Source organism: Haemaphysalis longicornis, unplaced genomic scaffold (genome assembly GCF_048455015.1).
Source record: "Haemaphysalis longicornis isolate Haplotype H1 unplaced genomic scaffold, Haemaphysalis longicornis Haplotype H1 scaffold_1, whole genome shotgun sequence".
Taxonomy (NCBI): domain Eukaryota; kingdom Metazoa; phylum Arthropoda; class Arachnida; order Ixodida; family Ixodidae; genus Haemaphysalis; species Haemaphysalis longicornis.
In genome coordinates, this window is record NW_027526203.1 from 283,769,755 (window position 1) to 283,792,711 (window position 22,957).

At 47.9% G+C, this 22,957-nt stretch overlaps 1 protein-coding gene across 1 annotated transcript in view; it reads left to right on the top strand.

The window, feature by feature from the left end:
- Positions 1-22,373, top strand: part of LOC144169784 (uncharacterized) — a 52,661-nt gene extending 30,288 nt beyond the window's left edge. Inside the window, exons 2-4 of the mRNA XM_077699132.1 lie at positions 6,604-6,809; positions 10,712-10,990; positions 21,860-22,373. Of these exons, the coding sequence (XP_077555258.1) occupies positions 6,724-6,809; positions 10,712-10,990; positions 21,860-22,073 (579 nt within the window). The 5' untranslated portion in view covers positions 6,604-6,723 and the 3' untranslated portion in view covers positions 22,074-22,373. The remainder of the gene's footprint in view (positions 1-6,603; positions 6,810-10,711; positions 10,991-21,859) is intronic.
- Positions 22,374-22,957: the final 584 nt, after the last annotated feature.

A 22,957-nucleotide genomic window follows, 5' to 3' on the forward strand; every position in this document is an offset into this window, starting at 1 on the left:
TAGGGTTCCTAGTCGTGAGCAACTGCAAAAAACGGCTGCGCTGTTCGGCCTCAGCGGCGGAGGAATAGAGTTGCGGGTTTTGGCGCGAACGCCGTGTGTTCGAACCAAAATCTAGTAACGTTGTGCTCGAACCTCCGCAGCACAACTATTCGTTGCCAAGACTCGAGTTCTTTTTAAACTGCAAAATGTTCTCTTAGGTGAATTCTACGCATTATTTAAAAAAATAAGGATGGTTTTGTATCCTTCAGGTCGGTTTAACCCACCAACATGTTTAATTAGTTCTGTGATCCTTCTAGTATGACGCAAGAGAGAGGCTCAGGTGGGGTGAGTCTAGGCGGCCAGGTTTGTCAAATACGGTGCAAACGTCTGTGACGTTTCTTAATCAATTACCTGTAACCTTCATGTCGCACTCAGTCCGCTATTATTGTTTTCTTAAATGTACCGGAAGTATAGCCGGCGTTAGGTTCATACGAGCTTTAGCTAATAGATAAGAAATGGGCCTATTGATCTCCTTCAGCAGTTTCGCTTTACCCGTAAAAATAAACTACATATTAGGATATATTCCTGGCAGGGAATAAATAAATTTATTGCTTTCAGCGCTATAACGGCATAAGGAATGTAGTTATGTACGCCATGACTAACCCAACAGACATGCTTCTTTTTTGTTTTCGAGGTTCTTACAGTAAGTTTTACGCACTTTGTTTTTTAGTGTGCTGCACGACCACTGAAGGTCGACTACAGCATATAGCATATCCCCTGATTTGGAGGGCTGGCTCGTCCGGCAAAAAAACAAATCCTGGGCGCACCAGTGATGCAATATAAGATAGATGCAACCATACTAGAAAGTCTCCCTGCGACCCTTCTAGAGTTCTTTCGATGAAGTTTCAAAGTTGACCTTCAATTGATGTTTTGTGAGGAATGAAAAAACTTCAAAGCGCACAAATAGACGGGGACCAAGCGGAGCGACACACACACGCGCTTAAGCGCGCGTGTGCGTCGCTCCTCTTTGTCCTTGTCTATTTGTGCGCTTTGGAGTTTTTTCGATATCATGCACCAACTAGCCCAACTTGCGGTATTGCTTGTGAGGAATGACCATTCCGCATGCCCGTTTCTTAATAACGACACGCAGGACGGCGAGGAACATGCTGCGAGGCACCAAGTATTTTAGACTGTTCTGTGATTTAAATATGACAAAGGGACAATACGTAATTAAAGCAGTAATGAGGGGATTAATTAATGATGCACCATCTTTTATCTCATCTTCTATTGTTCTACCTGCGCGGGAATCATGCAAGTCGAAGCTTGCGTGTTGACTTTCCTACAGTGCGCCTGTTGGAATTATGTATACCCCATCTTAAGTACATTACAATACAAACTGCATTGGTGAGTTGTGCGAGCCACGCACGGTTAAAAATACAGGGTACTATGAGAAGTTCAGGCCTACATTGTTCACCAAAAAGTTTTTGAAGGAAAATGAGTCATTATCATCTCTTGCAAAGTAGCTTTGAACGTTAGCTGCTATCACAAAAAGCGATATCAATGTCATTTTGCGTCTGTAGAGCTGTCACATTGCAATAAATGCCAATAAATTCCGGGCAATGACGGCTCTCCGTGGTCCTCCACACTTGCTCTTTTGACAGCGTCTTGGGGAATAGGAGAAGGAGCGGGGACTTGTTTTTCGTCCGGGAGCTTTACTGTCCTCTTTGTCGTTTTGTTTAGGGAAGATAACACCTGTGTACACAAGGTAATATATTTCAAACTGCTTTACTTAAACGTGGCTTTTTAAGGACGACGGGGTTACCTTTGCTCCAGCTCTTCGAAAGCTATTGTTCTACCAAATCCTTACCTGGACGAACAGATTTAGACGATTATGACTGAAAATGTTATTCTGAACAAAGCTAGCAAAGGATTTGTCCTTGTGCTTTATCCACGATTTCGTTTAAAGATCGTAACGTCGAGCCTCAGCAGTCATTTCGCTAAGACGAGCGTACTTGTCGGCCACATAAAACCGTCGGTGTAGCTCAGCGGAGCGGTGAGCGGAATCCCGAGAGGATGAGCGCGAGTTTCTCGGCGAAATGCCGAGGCATTTCCGAAATGCCGAAACCTTTTTGATGCGCTGCAAAAGTGGTCCGGGTCGTGGATAAATTTCGCCGCGCTGCACCGTCGAATGGGCAAGCCGGCGCGAGCATTTGCGGAGGAGGTAATACAAGCGAGACGCAGTGTGCCGTAGACGTCGTGCGGGAAATGCGGCCGGGGGCCCACACACTGGCCGAGCGAGCGGCCCATTTCGGTAGATTAACCCTGGGAACAATCGGCAATTCTCTCATCTTCTATCGAGCGGCCGGCTCTGATACCTCCGGCCGAGATCTTCGGCGTGGGGCGCACCCTGGCGGACATTCCTGCGGCCGTGCACTTTGTATGCAGCAGCGCACCGCGGAGTCCGTAGAAGTTGCCGGCTGCTGAGGCCGCGCATGCGCGCTGGCTCCATGCCTGGCGGCCACTGCTCTAGCAACCGTGAATTACGACGTGGACGTGACAGCGGCCGGCGACTCGTAAAAACGGTCGCTCGGCCGGTCCGGCGCGGAAACCGAATGGCCGTCGACGCATTGCGGCCTCCTCGCGGCCGGCCGCGGCTGCCTGCGCTGGGCGCGGCACCACCTTCACCTGCGCCCTGTTGCTCCGCGCTTTGTTCTCGGCCCACTCTCGCCGCCGCACTGCCACCGCAGCACTGGCCGCGTGATCAAATTACGGGCTCCAAGGCGCAGCAGATGGCATGCACGGCCTCATATCGATTCATAGCGGCCGCGCTCATCGAGGGAGAGGCGGCGCACGCGCCGTCTGTTTATGTCTCGAGACTGTTTACATCGCCTTTCGAGCCCCATATAAGCCCAGCCTGCGAGCGTAGGCTTGCCCGTTTTTCTATGTCCTAATATAGCGACAAACAAGATCCCATTGCACTGTCATAAAGATAGCGGTAATATATTTTTTTTTCGCGCGCTTGCCTGCGTTTATATTCATCGGATGAGGATTGAGAGATCGTGACTAAGCGCCGTGAAATTTGAATACGTGCTCTTTCTGTTTCCTAAACGGGAAATAACTACGTTAAAATTGACGAGCTTGTCTTCGAGCAAAGTTCTTTTCGTTTTTGACATTTTCACCCAGTTTAATAAAGAGATGAGTTGTGCGCGTCACCTTGTGTCTCAACGTTTGAAGATTCATACCGCATGGTTAGCAAGCCTGTCAATCGAGATCGCGTGCCTTCGAAAAATGAATATGCTGGTGTTTAGCCACCGGCATGCGGCGGCGACAGGTGTCGGTGGAAGCCATGAGGAAAAACGTTGCTAGGCAACGCCGTTCTGTCGGAGTGTGAAGCGCCTAAATCAAACTCATATATCTGGAAAGAATGCCGCGCGGGCAAGACAGCGTATTAACACCCTGAATGGCCGGCCGGTGGGTGGCGCTGCAGGTGGGAGCGTTGGAAGCGCGTCGTCGGCTGTCGCGCATTAGCAAACGGTACTCCCCACGCTCGAGCGCTACGACTCGCATTCACCTTAGTAAAATGACTTTCAGTTTTACGCGTGAGCGTAAATACACCCTAGCCTTGAATATTCGCGTCGTGAGTGTATGAAGCTCGGCGAGAAATGTTAGCACAGCGCCAAGACTGGGGCAAGAGCCGCAGCTGTCACGCCGTAATGAGGTATGCACTTGTGCTGCCTTGAAGTGGGATAAAAATAAGAAAAATTATCAGACAAATTAATAAGCAATGAGATAAGAGTAAGAGAATAACTTTTAAAAAATCATGCGCCCCTCCATCTAACGACGACGATGGTTGAACGCGAAGCTTTCTCGTGATCGATTCTTTGGTTGGCCAATCCCACACTGCGAGTATGTGGCACTCTAGAGGTACGCATCACTTTTCGAGAATACGCACAGCAACTATCGGGTGTGCACTCTGTAGGCCTAACGTTTTGGTTTCGGGGGGTACGGCGCCAACTGGTACCGGCCGCTTGGCGTTCGCTTCGAACACGTCGAAATGGAGCAGTCGGGCAGACGTCGAAGGACCCAGTTTAGATTCCTGCACGGGAAGCGTTTTTTTTTCTTTCATTTCACTCTCGATGATTGATCATCATCGTCGGAGAACGTTGGCGTTCCTGCAGAACGTACTGGCGTACAACGGCGTCAGTGAGGACACCAAAGCTTCGCTTTAAAATGACGGCTTGTGAAAGTGCGCTCACGGGAACCCCGGGTTCACTTCGTAGAACGACCGTCGACTTTTTTATACTATTAATAAGCTGTATTTGCAAAGTTTATCCCCTCAGTCATTTCAGTCAGTAGACGGGTCCTCCGGATCTTTAATTTGGCAATTACCAAAAAAAAAAAAAGAAAAAAAAAAAAGAACGAGTGGTGTGCGAACATTTAAACTTCCAAGAATGCCCAAATGCGAATACGATATGCTTCGTATTCTGTTGCAAACAGGGTCGTAGCCAGACTTTTTTAGAGGGGGGGGGGGGGGGGGGCGTAGGAGTTATGGTTATGGGAAGAGAAAAATTTTAGCAAAAGAGACGCTAGCACTCACTTATTCGCTGCCGCGAAAAAAGTTCCTCTGTCTTCGGCCCTGATTCTAGAGTTCTATATTCGACGTCTTGGAATATTAGGTTGGGCCAAATACTCGACCGTGTTACAAATATTCAAAATTACACGCTGATAAACTCGCTCTAGCCACTAATCTCACCACCTGTGACGGAATCGGATCACGTACTGATCTGACGTAAATGTCTTTCTCCGTTCGTGCTAATTGCATCTCTTAAGTGCCGACTCTTCTGAATGACATTGCGTGTATTGAGACATACAATACTACGGGGGAAAACGAATACTGGCTAGTCGATTCAATATTCCAGCTTTTTCTAATATCCGCATTCGATTAGGTTCGAAAATTTTACTACTCCAGTGCCACTAGGCTCGAAAAAATTCCCGTGGATCCATTCTCTCTCTCTCTCTCTCTCTCTCTCTCTCTCTCTCTCTCTCTCTCTCTCTCTCTCTCTCTCTCTCTCTCTCTCTCTCTCTCTCTCTCTCTCTGCTCCTCCAGAACGCACCGGAATAACCAATCATTGTAATGAAACAAGCGAAGTAGACCAATAACGAGACCCAGCATACGATCCGACACTAAAAACTTGTCATGTGTTGTAACAGAACACAATGCAAGCCTGACGTTTGGCATTGCATGATGTCAAAGCCCAGATCACATTTTTGAGCCAAATCGTATGTCGGGCCCTGTTATTCAACGACTTTTGTCGCCTGGAAACAGGAATTCCTCACTGAGGTGCATTGGGGTGATGAATGCCCACAGAAATGTTTTGAAGTGTAGAAAAGAAGAATGCAAGTGGGCCTAGAATATGAGCAGATACCCCTGTATTTTCGGGCGTAATAATAAAAAAGAGGTCTAGAACATGCAGTTACAATGCTACGACACCAAATGGACACAAGAATGATACGACCCCAAAAGAATACCTCTTGGTCTAAATTAGCAGATTAACGTGGCCGTCTATTCACATTTATTAACACATGTCAGAGAAGGTAAATCCAATCCAGCAAGATAATCGATCCGTTCGTTTAAAGCTCTGTAAAAGGCGTAGCGTAAAAGCCAACAAAAGCACCAATCCCTTCAGGCAAACTTCTTTTTTTTTTTTTTTTTTTGCACCAAAGATAGCCGTTACTTTCTTCGCGGTGCCACTGGCGCACTTGATGTGCATCGCGATAGTCAGACTTTGGGGGATAGGTCGCCCCTAAGGCAACCAGCTTGTTTCTCGTATACTTTACCGTTTGTTGCTTCAGGAGACAACCAGGGAATATCGTGCGAAAGACGCGTACATTCCCGCGTATAAAGCATTGTCCAATACACCGCCGCGGACGTGGGCGACTCGGCGGGTATGTATCAGTTTGTTGGAAGAACAGCAGAAATTTTCGGGTACGCGCCGAAACGTAGGCCTATCGTTTCCCTTTGAGGTCTCGCGACGTCAACCCGGTACCCGCAGCTCGACGTACAATGAGTACTTTTCCCAATGGGTTCACAACGATATCCCTCAATGCGTGACGTTAGGCAACGTCTTATGTATCGGCTTCATGTTAGGTACCGATCAAGTTGAGCCTTACGACGTGCCGAGAAGCGTCATTAGTCACTGTACGTCGAGCTGCGGGTACCGGTTGACGAGGTTAGACTTCAAGTAGTGACGTCAAGCCCGTGCTCCCTTGCGTGGCCCACTTCCTCTACTGAATATCAGCGTTGGCGCAAGTGAGTTATAAAGTGGAATATACGGGAGGCTTCACGAACATTTCGAGTTTCTACATCCGCGAAATCGGCCGAGGTATAAGGCTGTTACTGCTTTCGCACCAAAAAAAAAAAAAAAAGTTATTACCGACATGCTTTCCGGCAGTGGTGGCAGAGTGAATACCGCGATGAAATCGGCCCATATATTACCCATAGAATTACGATTGTCGCAGACGGTTCATGTCCATTCCACGCGTATTTTTCCTGTCAATTGAGGGAGCCGCACCATGTCCAGTGTCGCGCAAGTAGTGAGAGAGCTCTACGTTGACCCGCTCCAGGCTCCACAGGGCCCGACTCTCGAGCCAACATGGAGGAAGACGACGAAGCCAGAGGCTTCCGTCCGTGGCCTGCGGGGCAGGATTGAGGTCTTTTAGGGGCACGCCGCCGCTGCTGCTGCCATGGCCGCCGACATCGAGAGCCGGCATTCGCAGCCCGGGTCTTCCCAGGACACCTTGGGCAGCGAAGCCAGCGTTCCCGGCTGCAGGTAGGTTGTCCCGGATGACCCCCGAGACGTTTTATGACGCCCCACGGGCACTGAGTGCTACGTGTGTTTTGCTTTCCTACTCAGACACTGAACAAAGCAGCCGCCAAGCTGCCCCGTGGTTCTGCTCGTTATTTTGGAGACACATATAAATTTGCATGAGTTTGAAATGAACAATCGTAGCCTTCATGGCCCGCCGTACCTTGCAGTTAAGCTGACGTGCGGGCCGCACGTCAGCTTCCTCAATGTTAGAAATGTTTTAATATGCCTCTCGGCGTCCTTGTGGACCGCTGTGCTTTATGCGGCGTCGCCTTAAGTATACAGAAAAAGGCTGAAGCCTTATGAAACACCCGAATTGCTTCCTCCTCTGTCCTTTTCCTCGTTCCCTGGGTTTAGACTTCCGAAACTCAAGAATGTTCTTTGGTGTAACTATTAGAACAAAAATAAATGTACACACGCGATACGTATGGATTTCGCTTACGGTGTGAATTAAACGGTATACTATTTCGTCAAAATGTGTTGAGGCAAGATTGTTCAGTCTGGGAAATAAATAAATAAATAAATAAATAAATAAATAAATAAATGAGCTACTCAACTAAAGCGCACTTCTCAAAATATCCTCCTTACCGACAAACTAGCATCCCCAACACCACCAAGCACGAATAACGGATGGGTCACGAGCTATTGAACCTATGCGAGTGCACCGACACCGCGAACCAACCGTGCCAGGTGTAAAGTTAAGACTGCGGTAACAGCCGCACCCCACTCACTGCTCACTAGCGTTATATTACGCAAGGTCACGACGCTACAAGCAGAAGACAAGGCAATCACCCTGGCAGTAGCCCAAACCACAGCATCCGCCGTCATCTCGGCTCTCAAGCGGCATACAGAAGCTATGCGGCACGAAGAATTTCCACGACCGCTCTAAACACCACCCTTCAACACGCATCCCGCAGCACGATAACGATCATCTGGACGCCTGCCAAATGTTCTCTGTGGAAACCAGGCGGAGCCCGCTTTCACTCGAGAACTGGTTAGCCGAGCCCCGTTACGTGAAGAGGAAAGGACAGGCTACGCCGTTTCACATACATTGTCATCGCAGAACATCACAGGCTAGGTAGCATGCCATACACACCCCCACCCCCACCTCCCGTCCCTGGGGCAACTTGCTACAAAGTCCCAACAGGGTGCTCTTCGTCAACTCGAAACTAGTACGCACCCGCATCCTACATGCGAGGTTACACAGCATACACCATACCCTACGCTGTGCAGACACTGCGGCGTCCCTGTCACGCTTTACCGCATGGTATGGGAATGTTAGAACAACCTCGTCAGCTTCTCTATCCCAAAGCCATCTCGAGAACGCTGGGCGAAGAACCCGCCACCGCTTGCCCCACCCCACAGCGAGAAAAAACGGCGGGTTGCTCGAATGGTGCCCTGGATGGTGCCCTGGAGGACTCCCAGTTCTGCCCTTTTTGTAATTTCAGTAATGTTGTGCTCGCTCACTCAGTCCTGCAGCAAATCGGGCACGCGAACGCCAAAGGAACTCGTGAATGCCCGCGAAATCTCTCGGAAATCATAGCAGCGAATAAACAGTGACGCTTCATGGGCTCCTTCGGGAGGGGTGAAGGGGAAGGGGGGAGGGCATGAGTGCAAACCACTTAACTTCTCCCGCCAGCAATGTATAGGGAATACTAGGCACCTATACTGCGTATTCTGCCTGTATGAATGAACGCCTAGTTATCGCTCTCACTGCGACATTCTTTACTCGCTTGAGTAAAGAATGTCGCATCGGGCGTTTGGACTGCGAAGGCAACTTTGAGGCCGAAAAAAGGCGCCTCTCGCTGAATACACACCTAGGACAGAAATTGTGAAATAGTTTGTACGAATGAAGCGCATATTATGAACAATGCATTGATTTGATTGATTGTGGGGTTTAACGCGCCGACGCTGCACAGGCGATGAGGGATTAATTTTTACCACCCGTGGATCTTTAACGCGCGCCGAAATCTCGAACACACGGGCATTTTTGCTTTTCGCCTCCATCAAAAAAGCGGCCGCCGCGGCCGGGAATCGAAGCCGCGTCCTTGTGCTCAGCAGCCCAACGCCATAGCCACTGAGCCACCGCGTCGGGTAACAATGCTTTGACACAAAAAGGGAACCACCAAGTAGAAAAATGTGGGCACAAGAACGAAGTTCGATTTGCTGTAGTCACTGGCGTACGCAAGTGGGTACCGAGGAGGCCGCGACCCCTCCCGACATTTTTGGACATTGTGGGTATGGGCGTGGACACTAAGTCTGCCTGTAATCAAAGAAAGGTTACTGATAATTAATGCTCTGCCGCAAATTAAGAAAAAAACTGCGTAACGTGGTACAAACAGCCGCTACCCGCCGGAGCTCCATTCAGTGAGGGTCATCATCATCACCAGCCTATATATCTACGCCCACTGCAGGGCAAGGGCCTCTCCCTTTAATCTCCAATTACTCCGGTCCTGTGCTAACTGCGACCAATTTATCCCCACAAACTTCTTGATCTCATCTGCCCATCTAACTTTCTGCCGCCCCCTGAAACGCTTGCCTTCTCTAGGTATCCACTCTATTACCCTTAATGACCACCGGTTATCATGCCTTCGCATTACATGCTCTGCCCACGTCCATTTCTTCTTAATTTCTACTAATATGTCCTTAACACGCGTTTGTTCCCTGACCCACTCCGCTCTCTTCTGGTCTCCTAATGTTACACATATCATCTTCGGCTCCATTGCCTGCTGAGTCGTTCTCAATTTAAGTTGAACTCTCTTAGTGAGCCTCCAAGTTTCTGCCCCGTAGGTGAGTACCGGTAAGATGCAGCTGTCATACACTTTCTTCTTCAGGGACAATGGTAGGCTGCCATTCATTATCTGAGAATGACTGCCGTATGCACCCCACCCCATTCTTATCCTTCTAATTACCTCTGCCTCATGGTTGGGATCCGGGATCACTACTTGGCCTAAGTAGATATATTCGCTTACAACTTCCACTGCCTCGTCACCTATCTCAAACTGCTGTGCTGTCCCGAGGTTATTGATCATTATTTTGGTTTTCTGCATATTAATTTTCAGGCCTACGGTTCTACTATGTTTGTCCAGTGCCGAAAGCATGCTTTGCAATCCGTCCCCCGAGTTGCTTAGCAAGGCAACATCATCAGCAAATCTGAGGTTACTCAGGTATTCTCCATTAACCCTTACTCCCAGCCGTTCCCAATCTAACCTTCTGAATACTTCTTGTAAACGTGCTGTGAATAACAATGGAGAGATTGTGTATCCTTGGCGGACGCTTTTCCTTATAGGTATTTTACTGCTCTCCTTATGGAGGGTGATGGTAGCTGTGGACCCATTGTAGATATCCTCTAGTATTCTTACATAATGCTCATCTGCTCCCTGGTTCCGTAATGCCTGAATGTCTGCTGAGGTTTCGACCGAGTCAAATACTTTCTCATAATCTATGAAGGCTATATATAGGGGTTCAGTATACTCAGCGCACTTCTCTATCCCCTGATTGATCGTGTAAATATGGTCCATTGTGGAATAGCCTTTACAGAACCCTGCTTGTTCTTTAGGTTGACTGAAATCTAAGGTTGCAGAGATTCTGTTAGCGATTACCTTGGTAAGTACCTTGTAGACGACCGACAGTAAGCTGATCGGCCTGTAATTTTTCAAGTCCTTCATGTCACCTTTCTTATGGATTAGGATCAGTGAGGGCAAAATAGAGAAAAAAATGTCACGAAAAAGCGAACACTATCGGCTGCTGGTGGACAATTCTGGTCAGTCATAACTTTAATCTGTTCGTGGGAGGGCCCCGAAAAGGACAAGTGCAACAACACTCGGCCCGAGGTTCACTGAATGCCCACAACACCCTCTCTCCAGCCGCTCCAAGGAGTCGTCTGCTGGAGCAGCGGCGGCGGCCTCTGATGGCGGCGAGGCGGCTTCGCGCGACCTGGCCAAGGGCATGTCCCGGTCGCGGCTCCTGCTCCGGTGCATGGTGTCCGTGGCCTTCGTGCTGGCCATTGCCGGCCTCCTCTTCAGCTCCACGTACCTGGCGCACATGTTGCGCGAAGGGCGCAACCGCCAGGCGGCTGCCGAAGCCGCTGCCGCGCCACTTCACCTGCCGCCCGCTGCGGGGCCTTACCTAGCACCGGCGCCCGTGTACGTCTCTTTCGCCCGGCGCCAGCAACCGTTTATAAATACTTTAGAGTGCAGAGCACTTTAGGGGCCCGGCTTGTCGTCGTAGCTTGTCACGCGGCGTCACACACTCAAACAGAGGCTTCGAAAAGATACCCGCTTTCCCATCGATTCAGCCTTCCGGCCTAAAGTTAACAGGATACTTGAACAAGAGGTTCATATAGGCAGAGCCGTTCGAACTCCTCTAACCGCAAAGAAAACTGCAAAGTTAGCGCAAAGAAAACTGCAGGTACATCTGAGGCAAAATATATGTACTTAACCAGCAGTCCCCGCATTCATTCAGTTAGGAATGCTCGCTGGGTTGGTTTTTACAATAGTAAGCGGAAACAATTGGCCGCGGAAGAAAAAAAAACGACGAGTTCAAAATGGCGCAGAAAGGCTCCTGCACGTGCGAGATGAAAGCAAGCACACAATGAACACAACTCTCACTCGTGCTGTTCCAGGCCGAACAAAAACGAAAAGATAAAGAGAAAAATGCGAGCTGTCCCAGGAGAAGGCGCGCGAGCACTGCAGGCGGGAAAATTTAATTGCACTGAACAAACATCCGTTCAATTCATCACAGAGTGAAACAGGGAGGGGAAGAGCGCGATGGGTGGTGGCAGAGAGCGGAGAACGGCGCCACAGCCCCTCTGGTGAATCACTGCTCCGCAAAAGACCGCTTTCACGTTCAGTGTAACTGCTTTAACCTTTTTTTTCTATAAACGTTAGCTCCAACACCATCGCTATCAGCAGGCTTGTTAGCGTGAATGATAAACGTCACGCCCTTCCCGTTGGTCACTGTATAAAGTTATGGGCACACTACCGTCGAGCTTACCGCACCGGGTCGCTGTCCGCCGACACCACATCGTGTCACCCGGCGAGTATAAAGGCCACTCGCTAGCGATTTCCCGCAGCGGCCGCTACGTGAAATGCTGCTGATTCGCGAGCGCTTCAGATCGGAGAGCGGCAGAAAAGCGTCGTTGGCACGACAGTGTATAGCACCCCATCCGTCATCGTCGATTGACCCTTGCCCTCTGCTAGAGAGTGTGAATGGGGCGTGGTTTTATTCCGTCTGCGGCGAGACAAAACACGCCGTTTTTTTTTTTTTTTTAGAAGAAACAGAGGACACTTACGTTTGTGTGACTTAAGATGTGAGCGCGAAACGGTCATCACCATTCTTTTTCTTTGTCTTTTCTTTTTTCTATCCGTTACAATGGCTAGAGTCTTAGGCTCTAGGCTTAAACAGAGCCTAGGGCCTCTGTTTAAGCCTACTCTTAGCCGTAACGTTAATCTTAATGACGTGCAAAGGAACGCCAAACTCACCGTACGTCAAGTACGGTTGGTAACGTACTGGTTGGTAACGAACTGGTTCGTAACGTAGAACCTCAAGACGAACCGTTAGGCCTAACGCATGGAGGAAAGAAAATCCCTTAGTATCCCAAACTCATTACAGAAAAAAAGGGCATATATGACGTCATTTTAAAGAGGTCCATGTACAGTGTTTAATATTTTACACCTACGGCGGCTGAAACCGGCTCAATGCCACGGATACTTTCACGCCGCTCCGACAGGGCTACGGGTGTGAACAAAATTCGCCGCGGAGGAGGCGAGCGTGGCTGATTTCTAGCAGATTTTGCGGTGTCAGCAGGTTTTTTCGGCGTTCGCGCAGACCGGCCTGCCTTATCAGCTGCTCTTTGAACCAGAGTTACTTGGTATACATCAAATAGCTCTGCTTTGAACAGAAGTAGAAACAAAAAGGGCGAGGAGCAGCAGAGGAGAATGGGAAAGGGTAGTTGGCTCCGTGGACATCCTGACATGCATGGCGAGAGCGGCTTCACAAAGTGTGACGTCACGGCCTCTACTGAGTAAGCTTTCCTCCATGGCCTAACGTTTAGCACATAACCTACAGTTGCTGCTGTCGTAGTCGTTTCCGCTTCGGTGTGATGGCGTCATCTCCGGGCAATGCTGACGGGCATAGCTGGTGGTCACGGCAGGCGCGCGCACGCCGAAAGTACGGAGTGCTGACTCAGTAACGCCTTCGCGTCAAAAAAATCTGTTTCTGAGCTTCAGGGAGGTTCCGTCTCAGTCGCAGGGTCGTAATTGCGGTACGAAAACACAAGCAGCTACCGGTGATGGCGGCCGAAGGGGAGGGCGGAGTTTACCTACCACTGCAGACATTTCTCCCTCTGTGCATAGGCCTGATAATCAAGATGGTATTGCCGAGTTTCGGGAGTCATTGGGAGCGTTGTTGGCATCAGCAACATGTGGGCGCTTTCACCTTAATTTGCCTTCGCCATCATGCCGTGAAGTGAACTGGAAGTGAGGAAGGGATTCAGGAAACATGCAACAGCAGAGTTGAGGGAGAGCAACCGAGGTGAGGTTAGGATGAAAGAGGGCATTGTAGACCATCCACTATAAATACCTAAACCATCTCTATAAATCTATAAGCCATTTCCTTCCCAAAAGGCTTCATTACTATATATATTCCTTTAATTAAACTAAATATTCGGGCTATCAATTAACTTTTTGCTATTAAACAATTTGCATTAAAATTATATAAAGCAATTTGTTGAGACAATATAATGTCATTGAACTTACCACATTCGCCATCATCAGCTTGCTATCGCATGAGGTTACTTAATCATCCCTTTCGCATGCAACTTCGTGCAAGTAATTTTACGCCACTGTTGAAATCTCGTTGGAATTTTGTCCCCCCGATTTCACGACCAGCAAAGAATTGAATCTGCACTAGGCTACATTTTCGACAAGCAATGATTTCGGTCGCTACTCGTGACCACGATACGGGCAGGTCGTAACAAAAGGCGAAGGGTAAGAAATTTGCACAGGCACTCAAGTATTGGGACTGAACCCCACTGAGGTGAAATTATGGCAAGGTTTATCTACAAATATTATAAGCACTGCAGTCATTGTACTTCATGAATAGACGATAAGGAGCGTAGCCGGGGGGGGGGGGGGGGGGGGGCACACCGGGCACGTGCCCCCCCCCCCCCCCCCCCCCCCGAAACGTTTCGTGCCAGGCTGGGGTGCGGTTTAAGTAGCCTGAAGAACCGCCTGAAGTCTCCTGCAGGCGGTTCTAAAAACCTGCAGTTTTAAGGACATTCTTGCTCATATAAAGCTGAAAACAAGAGCTACGTCAACGTCTGATCCCTGTGCCCGCTCCAGATGCTGTACATAACATCTGCATTTCGCGCCGGACACAACGAGCAGCGCCGGGAACCTGCCGCGAGCCGATCGAGGCAGTCCCGCTGTTTCGCTGGGGGAACAGCACGGCCGGGTAATGGCGGAACAGCAGGAAAAAGCCTCATATAGGCACACATGTGGTCTGGACTTTAGCGTGTCATTCTTTACACTGGTACAAACTATAATCACATGACAGAGAATGTCACTGTATTCTGTTCAGTCAACTATCATTCCTTGATATGTTTATTTTTCTACCGACATCGCATTTGACTATTGGAGTTCCATAATTTCTGCTGTCTGAAAAGCATTGCCCCTCCCATCTTGTATTTCCTCCGCATCAATAAAACTGATTGATTGATTGCAGGGTTTAACGCGCCGACGCAACGCAGGCGATGAGGCGCGCCGTATTGGAAGGCTCCGTATTAATTTTGACCCCCTGAGGATCTTTAACGTGCGCCGAAATCTCGTACACACGGGCGTTTTTGCGTTTCGCCTCCATCAGAAAAGCGGCCGCCGCGGCCGGGAATCAAACACATCAACACAACTGTACAATTCTCTTTATTGCGGAGCTTTGTCTTTTTGGCACTATATTTCATTCTTTCCTTGGCCTTCCTCTTGGTATAATCATCATTCTGTATTTGCTTAACCGGAATTTTACTGAAGCCATTTCTGTTCGATTTAACGGATAGAAATAGAATGAAATTTAAGAAACGTGCAACAATAAGCTCAACATTCAACAGCAGGGCAATAAGGTGTTCCGCTAAGTGTAAGTTTACTATTCACGTTACTACCACAAAAAATAACAAAAAGGCGATTACTTAAGGACGAAGACGCACGTTTGCTAGCTTCACCGCCATGGTATACGAATTTGCCGCACGTACGGTCCACTGCGATTCGAAGGTTATCGCGGGAAAGCTACTCGTTCAAATGAAGCAGAGAGAACCCCAGCTTTAGCAAATATTTTATGCCAGTTTTGTTATCGTCGGCGTAGATAAAAGGCAACCAAGTCTGTACTTGATAACAACGAATGTAAAGCTTGAAACCCAAAGGGTGGCAAGTCAGTCGTGCGGGCCATTGTTGTAGCATGGAACGGCCAACAAGGGAGAGAAGAATGCGAAATCTTGATTTTCATGGTACCGAAACAAAACCGTAGGACGGTGGCACACGTGTGCCGCTCGATGCTGGCGCGATAACCTTCAAATCGTGCTCGACTGTACTTCATATCTGATAAGAAAACTTATTAGTCCCTTTCCTAAAGGAAAATCTAAAACATGCGAATCTTGATAGTAAACACACAGTGTTTGCCTCCACTTCCGCCTGACGAACTTCGGGGACCGCGCACCACTCACGAGCACACTCATGATCACGCTCATGAGCGCGTGCCCGCATAACCGCCTGCTCTACGGACGAACGAATCACCCGTGGCCTACCCATAGACCGGCAAACGGGAATTTAGGTCCCCATCGTTATCATAATCATCATCTAAACAGTACAGCCCATCATCTTAATGTGGGATGTACTGTTAGTGTTCTGCCTACACAAATCGCACGTTAAAGTCAGTTATTTCAAGCTTCGTTTGAAAAACAACGCGCAAGAAGCCTTGCCTACATATTTCTCCCTCCCATCTTTTAGTCGACCACGCCCCCCCCCCCCCCCTCCCGAAAAAATTCCTGGCTACGCGCCTGTAGACGATAGACGAGTAGACAGCATTACCTTCTGAAGCAAATATTTACAGTTTGTGACTTTAGGGCCATTTTGATTCCTATGTATTTCAATCCGAAACTTTGTGTGCATGCACATGCGCTAAATCAAAACTACCGCAAATTGAAAGCACTCGTTCACGTTAAGAGATTGCTAATTCCAAAAATCGTTATGAAATTTAAAAAAAAAACGTTTCCTACGGTCCTGGAGGCCCTAAAAGATACATCACTTACGTTTAAATGCATCATAATCGCCATATGACAATGATCGTAATGTTCCGGAGTGGCGCCAGAAGGGCGGTGACTTGGGTCAGTCCGTGTTTGATGCTCGTAGTTTCTGGTGGATTCTGTATACTAGAGGTACTGAAAATAGCGAAGAACCCTTTGTAAGAGAAAGGGGGTCACAACTTCCAGCTTTCTCCCTTGCAACCTGAGTCAAAGTCAAACGGCCAAATCCCCACTGTTTCGACCGCGTCGAAATGGAGCAATCGGACAGACGTCGGCTTTATAACGCGAGGGACCCAGTTTCGGTTACGACCACGGGAAGAGTTTTTTCTTGGGGTGCTTCATGTGCCTTTGCTTATCATCAGCACCCATTGTGTAAAGCTGGCTTTCCTGCAGTGCCTCATTTTATGCACTGGTGCACATTATATATATATATATATATATTTTAGAGAGAGAGAGAGAGAGAGAGAGAGAGAGAGAGAGAGAGAGAGAGAGAGAGAGAAATAAGGGTTGCCGGTCAAGGAAACCTCGGAAAGCAAAGGGGAGGATGTGGTAGGTCATTAAAACAGATAAACAATTTGGGAAGAAAGAAAGAAAGAAAGAAAGAAAGAAAGAAAGAAAGAAAGAAAGAAAGAAAGAAAGAAAGAAAGAAAGAAAGAAAGGAAAGAAAGAAAGAAAAGGAAGAAAGAAAGAAAGTAAGAGAGAGAGAAAGAAAGAGGGAAAGAAAACCCTTATTTCTGTCTTAATTCAACAAGCCCCTCATTTCCCATTATGATTCACTGCATGCGTAGCGAGGACCTCTGTTCTGGCAGTCTTGGTGCCATAGGGAGCTATAAGAGGGTTCAATGCTGGTCGACCACTCTCGACATGTCGTAGACACTCGAGTCACGGCCCGGGGATTAAAAACGTCCCTTTCACTCCGAGTAGTCCGAATCGCGCTGGCTACCACCAGCGCAGGAACAAAAATACCTTTACCCAGAAAGTGGTGGGGAAACAGCCCCGCCGGTAGCGTAGTGATCATAGCACCGGACGCGTATTCTGGAGGTCGTGGGTTCGGATCCCACCCGGCGGACATTTTTCTCCACTTTCTTTCTGTTTCCAAATTCTTTATCTGTTTCAATGACCTGCCACATTCTCCCCTTTGCTTTCTGAGGTTTTCTTGACTGCCAACCCTTATTTATGTCTTAATTCAACGAGCCCCTGATTTACCACTCTGATTCGCTATATATTGATTTGATTGATTGTAGGGTTTAACGCGCCGACGCAACACAGGTGATGAGGTGCGCCGTAGTGGAGGGCTCCGGGTTAATTTTGACCTGGGGTCTTTAACGTTCGCTGAAATCTCGTACACACGGGCGTTTTGCTTTTCGCCTCCATCAGAAAAGCAGCCGCCGCGGCCGGGAATCGAACCCGCGAGCTCGTGCTCAGCAGCGCAATGCCTTGGCCACTGAGCCACTGCGGCGGATGATTCGCTATATATATATATATATATATATATATATATATATATATATATATATATATATATATATATATATATATATATATATATATATATATATACAGAAAGATAGGTCAGCAGTCTACGACGCCAAAGGAGGCATAGGGGTGTGGTTAGGCTCTTTTCTTTTTTTTTTTTTTACTACTGTTATTGAAGTGAACATTTTTTTTTAATTTACAGAAGAAAGAAAGAAAAACACGCGCCCAGAGTGGGGACCGAACCCACGCCTTTCGATTACATGTCGAATGCCTTACCAATTCGGCTATCTGGGCGACTGTGTTCTCCTTCACTTTCTGGGCTATTTATATTTGCTAGAAGTGTATCTGACACTTGAGGGTGGTAGCCAGCGCCACTCTGACTACACGGGGAGAAGGGGGCCTTCTTTTCAACCCCCGGGGCGTGACTCCAACGTCTACAGCCTGTCATGAGCGGGCAACTGGCGGGAAGCCCTCTTATGCTACCTGGGCATCAAGGCTGCCAGAACCGAGACCCTCGCTAGGCTTTCGCAGAATAATGTAGTAAGGAAATGAGGGGCTCGTTGAGGAAATACAGAAAGATAGGTCAGCAGTCTACGACGCCAAAGGAGGCATAGGGGTGTGGTTAGGCTCTTTTCTTTTTTTTTTTTACTACTGTTATTGAAGTGAACATTTTTTTTTTAATTTACAGAAGAAAGAAAGAAAAACACGCGCCCAGAGTGGGGACCGAACCCACGCCTTTCGATTACATGTCGAATGCCTTACCAATTCGGCTATCTGGGTGACTGTGTTCTCCTTCACTTTCTGGGCTATTTATATTTGCTAGAAGTGTATCTGACACTTGAGGGTGGTAGCCAGCGCCACTCTGACTACACGGGGAGAAGGGGGCCTTCTTTTCAACCCCCGGGGCGTGACTCCAACGTCTACAGCATGTCATGAGCGGGCAACTGGCGGGAAGCCCTCTTATGCTACCTGGGCATCAAGGCTGCCAGAACCGAGACCCTCGCTAGGCTTTCGCAGAATAATATAGTAAGGAAATGAGGGGCTCGTTGAGGAAATACAGAAAGATAGGTCAGCAGTCTACGACGCCAAAGGAGGCATAGGGGTGTGGTTAGGCTCTTTTTTTTTTTTTACTACTGTTAATGAAGTGAACATTTTTTTTAATTTACAGAAGAAAGAAAGAAAAACACGCGCCCAGAGTGGGGACCGAACCCACGCCTTTCGATTACATGTCGAATGCCTTACCAATTCGGCTATCTGGGCGACTGTGTTCTCCTTCACTTTCTGGGCTATTTATATTTACTAGAAGTGTATCTGACACTTGAGGGTGGTAGCCAGCGCCACTCTGACTACACGGGGAGAAGGGGGCCTTCTTTTCAACCCCCGGGGCGTGACTCCAACGTCTACAGCCTGTCATGAGCGGGCAACTGGCGGGAAGCCCGCTTATGCTACCTGGGCATCAAGGCTGCCAGAACCGAGACCCTCGCTAGGCTTTCGCAGAATAATATAGTAAGGAAATGAGGGGCTCGTTGAGGAAATACAGAAAGATAGGTCAGCAGTCTACGACGCCAAAGGAGGCATAGGGGTGTGGTTAGGCTCTTTTCTTTTTTTTTTTTTTACTACTGTTAATGAAGTGAACATTTTTTTTTTAATTTACAGAAGAAAGAAAGAAAAACACGCGCCCAGAGTGGGGACCGAACCCACGCCTTTCGATTACATGTCGAATGCTTTACCAATTCGGCTATCTGGGCGACTGTGTTCTCCTTCACTTTCTGGGCTATTGATATTTACTAGAAGTGTATCTGACACTTGAGGGTGGTAGCCAGCGCCACTCTGACTACACGGGGAGAAGGGGGCCTTCTTTTCAACCCCCGGGGCGTGACTCCAACGTCTACAGCCTGTCATGAGCGGGCAACTGGCGGGAAGCCCTCTTATGCTACCTGGGCATCAAGGCTGCCAGAACCGAGACCCTCGCTAGGCTTTCGCAGAATAATATAGTAAGGAAATGAGGGGCTCGTTGAGGAAATACAGAAAGATAGGTCAGCAGTCTACGACGCCAAAGGAGGCATAGGGGTGTGGTTAGGCTCTTTTCTTTTTTTTTTTTACTACTGTTAATGAAGTGTACATTTTTTTTTAATTTACAGAAGAAAGAAAGAAAAACACGCGCCCAGAGTGGGGACCGAACCCACGCCTTTCGATTACATGTCGAATGCCTTACCAATTCGGCTATCTGGGCGACTGTGTTCTCCTTCACTTTCTGGGCTATTTATATTTACTAGAAGTGTATCTGACACTTGAGGGTGGTAGCCAGCGCCACTCTGACTACACGGGGAGAAGGGGGCCTTCTTTTCAACCCCCGGGGCGTGACTCCAACGTCTACAGCCTGTCATGAGCGGGCAACTGGCGGGAAGCCCTCTTATGCTACCTGGGCATCAAGGCTGCCAGAACCGAGACCCTCGCTAGGCTTTCGCAGAATAATATAGTAAGGAAATGAGGGGCTCGTTGAGGAAATACAGAAAGATAGGTCAGCAGTCTACGACGCCAAAGGAGGCATAGGGGTGTGGTTAGGCTCTTTTCTTTTTTTTTTTTACTACTGTTAATGAAGTGAACATTTTTTTTTTAATTTACAGAAGAAAGAAAGAAAAACACGCGCCCAGAGTGGGGACCGAACCCACGCCTTTCGATATATATATATATATATATATATATACAGAAAGAAATGCCGGCAGTCTACAACGCCAAAGAAGGCATAGGGGAAGGTTAGACTATTTTTTTTACCGTTAGTGACGTTACATTATTATTAATTTTTATTAATTACGTGAGAAAGAAAGAAAGAAAAACACGCGCCCAGAGTGGGGACCGAACCCACGCCTTTCGATTAGATCTCGAATGCCTTACCAATATATATATATATATATATATATATACATATATATATATATATATATATATATATATATATATATATATATATATATATATATATATATATATATATATATATATATATATATATAGTGTTCAGCGCTGGGAACTAACTGAGTAGGGTTGTGATGTGCGTATTCATGTGTGTGCTGTGATTTCTATAGTTTATCACTTAACGAGGAGCAGCTTCTGCAGAAAGTTTCGCGCTTCAGTGGCGTACGTAGAATTTCATTTAGAAAGAGTAAACGGACACCGGAAAAAAGGAGGAGGCAGAACATCAAAAGAGAAAAGAAGTAAAGAAAACACAGATAGCAAGAACAACAGTAAAAACTCCTATATAAAAACTTCTATATACCGCGGGCGTACTCTACATGACCTTTCGAGCGTTTTGCTCGTATTTGTTCTTCATCAAGTACACTGTAAAATGGCTGATCATCATCGTGAAAGCAGACATCGAAGCCCTTGCGACTGTCACATCCCACGCCAAGCGCCGAAAATTCGGAAGAAATTGTGCCCTCCTGTCCACCCCCCTGCGTATATACGCCAGTGCAGTGCTTGTACCAACTCATTGCGTGCTGCTCTCAGATCTGTAAGGGTATTCAGAAATGTTTGTCACGAAGCATAATCACAGACTCCTTGCAATGTCTTTTGTGGTACGAGAAAAAAGGACGGTAAAATAAAGGCCTTAAAGGAGTACTGACACCAAATTTTTACGTCATGTTTTTATTGCTTAGATCGATGCCTACGAGGCTAACTATCATGAAACAGTAGTTCAAATACATCAGCGGAAGATAAATGAGGAACTATAACGCAGCGAAAAGCGCCGTCAACGGCCGCCGTTTCAAAAGCCCGGAGTTCGCGGGCGGCCAAACGTACGCTAGGACATCACGGTTAACGCTGAAGAAGGCCGGCGCTATCACGTGGGTATACGAAAAACTGTGACGCTCCATCCACGCGCCAGACGGTTGGACGTCACGGAGTACTCCGGGAGCACGCGGCTGCATCGCCTCGTTTCCTCTTCCACACTCTGATGTCACACGATGTCCATTTCGGTGGAAGCCTCCAGCACAGCAGTCTCGTCGGCGCTACATTTGCAATCAATTTAGGATATGTTCCACGCGACGCATGCTGCTCATACTTTACGCAGGGTATCCTGGTGTGTAAAGGAAACGAAGTGTACAATAATATCAGCCCCGAAAATTGGTGTCAGTACCCCTTTATGAAGGCGGAATCCCGTTATTTGAAAGAGAATGAGTGGAATACTTTCTTCGTTAGTTGTGCGGGCACACACTGCCAGGCAAACGGAGCTGACATCTTGCACACGCAGGTCGATGCGGGAAAGCGAGCCGTGGGAGAGGAGGCACCGACGTTCGCGCAAGCGACTGTCCGAAGGGAGGTTAGAGAATACGGACGCAGCCGGTTCGCAGCAACTAGATGACCAGGACGCCAACGACGTGGAGGGCGCAGACGGCGCCGAGGCCGACGACGGAGCTGGTTCAAAGACTCTCCGGGACAGTGCACAAGTGGAACCGTGGTCTTAGCGACGCCGAAATTTTTTTCGGCCATCGCTGTCCACGGGGATGCATGGCGTCTCCATGCTCTGCCAAATCGAACTGTTGTCTTCGGTCTTTTGAGCAGGCTGAAGACCATAACTACGTACCTAGCCGTCGACCCGAAAACTTTGGAGATTTATCGGCACGCTGTGTACTCGAGCATGCTGTGCACTCGGCACTGCAGGCCCCCTCGTAAGCCAAGGAAACGCAACATTTAACTAGGAAGTCGCCCGCGCGCCTCATAGCAAAATTATATATGGACGCTTGCTCTGGTAGACTGGTCTTTCTCTACGCTCTTATTAAGTGCATGAAATCGTCGTTCTATTACAAATATACACTTCGTTTGGATCTACGGAATTATTTCCTCGATGCACTTTGCCATTCTCGTTGGAAATTGTTACATATGCCTAACCAGCATATGTAACAGTTACGTGGCATATGTAACGGCATATGTACCAGTTATGTGGTACAGGACCTAGTTCGCCATCGAGCTGACCAGATGGCAAGATATAAATGACGTAATCTTTGCGTAACATTGCGCATTTTGGGAATTCGAGCAAAATTGATGATTCAGCTTTTTCATTTAGATAATACTCAACGGGACACGCACACGCGCACGCATAAATCCATTCAAACTTTGAGGACTTGTGAGCACTTTGAGTACTTGTGAGCAACCATAAAATCATATGCAAAAAAATCGTGCGCCCCTTCGTCTAACGAAGTCGATGGTTGAACGCGCAGCTTTCTCGTGATGGAGTCTTTGGTTGGCCAATCCCACACTGCGAGTATGTGCTGCTCTGGAGGCACGCCCATTTTTTCATAGAATGCCGACAGCAACTTTCCAGTGTGCACTCCGTAGGCCTAGCGTTTGG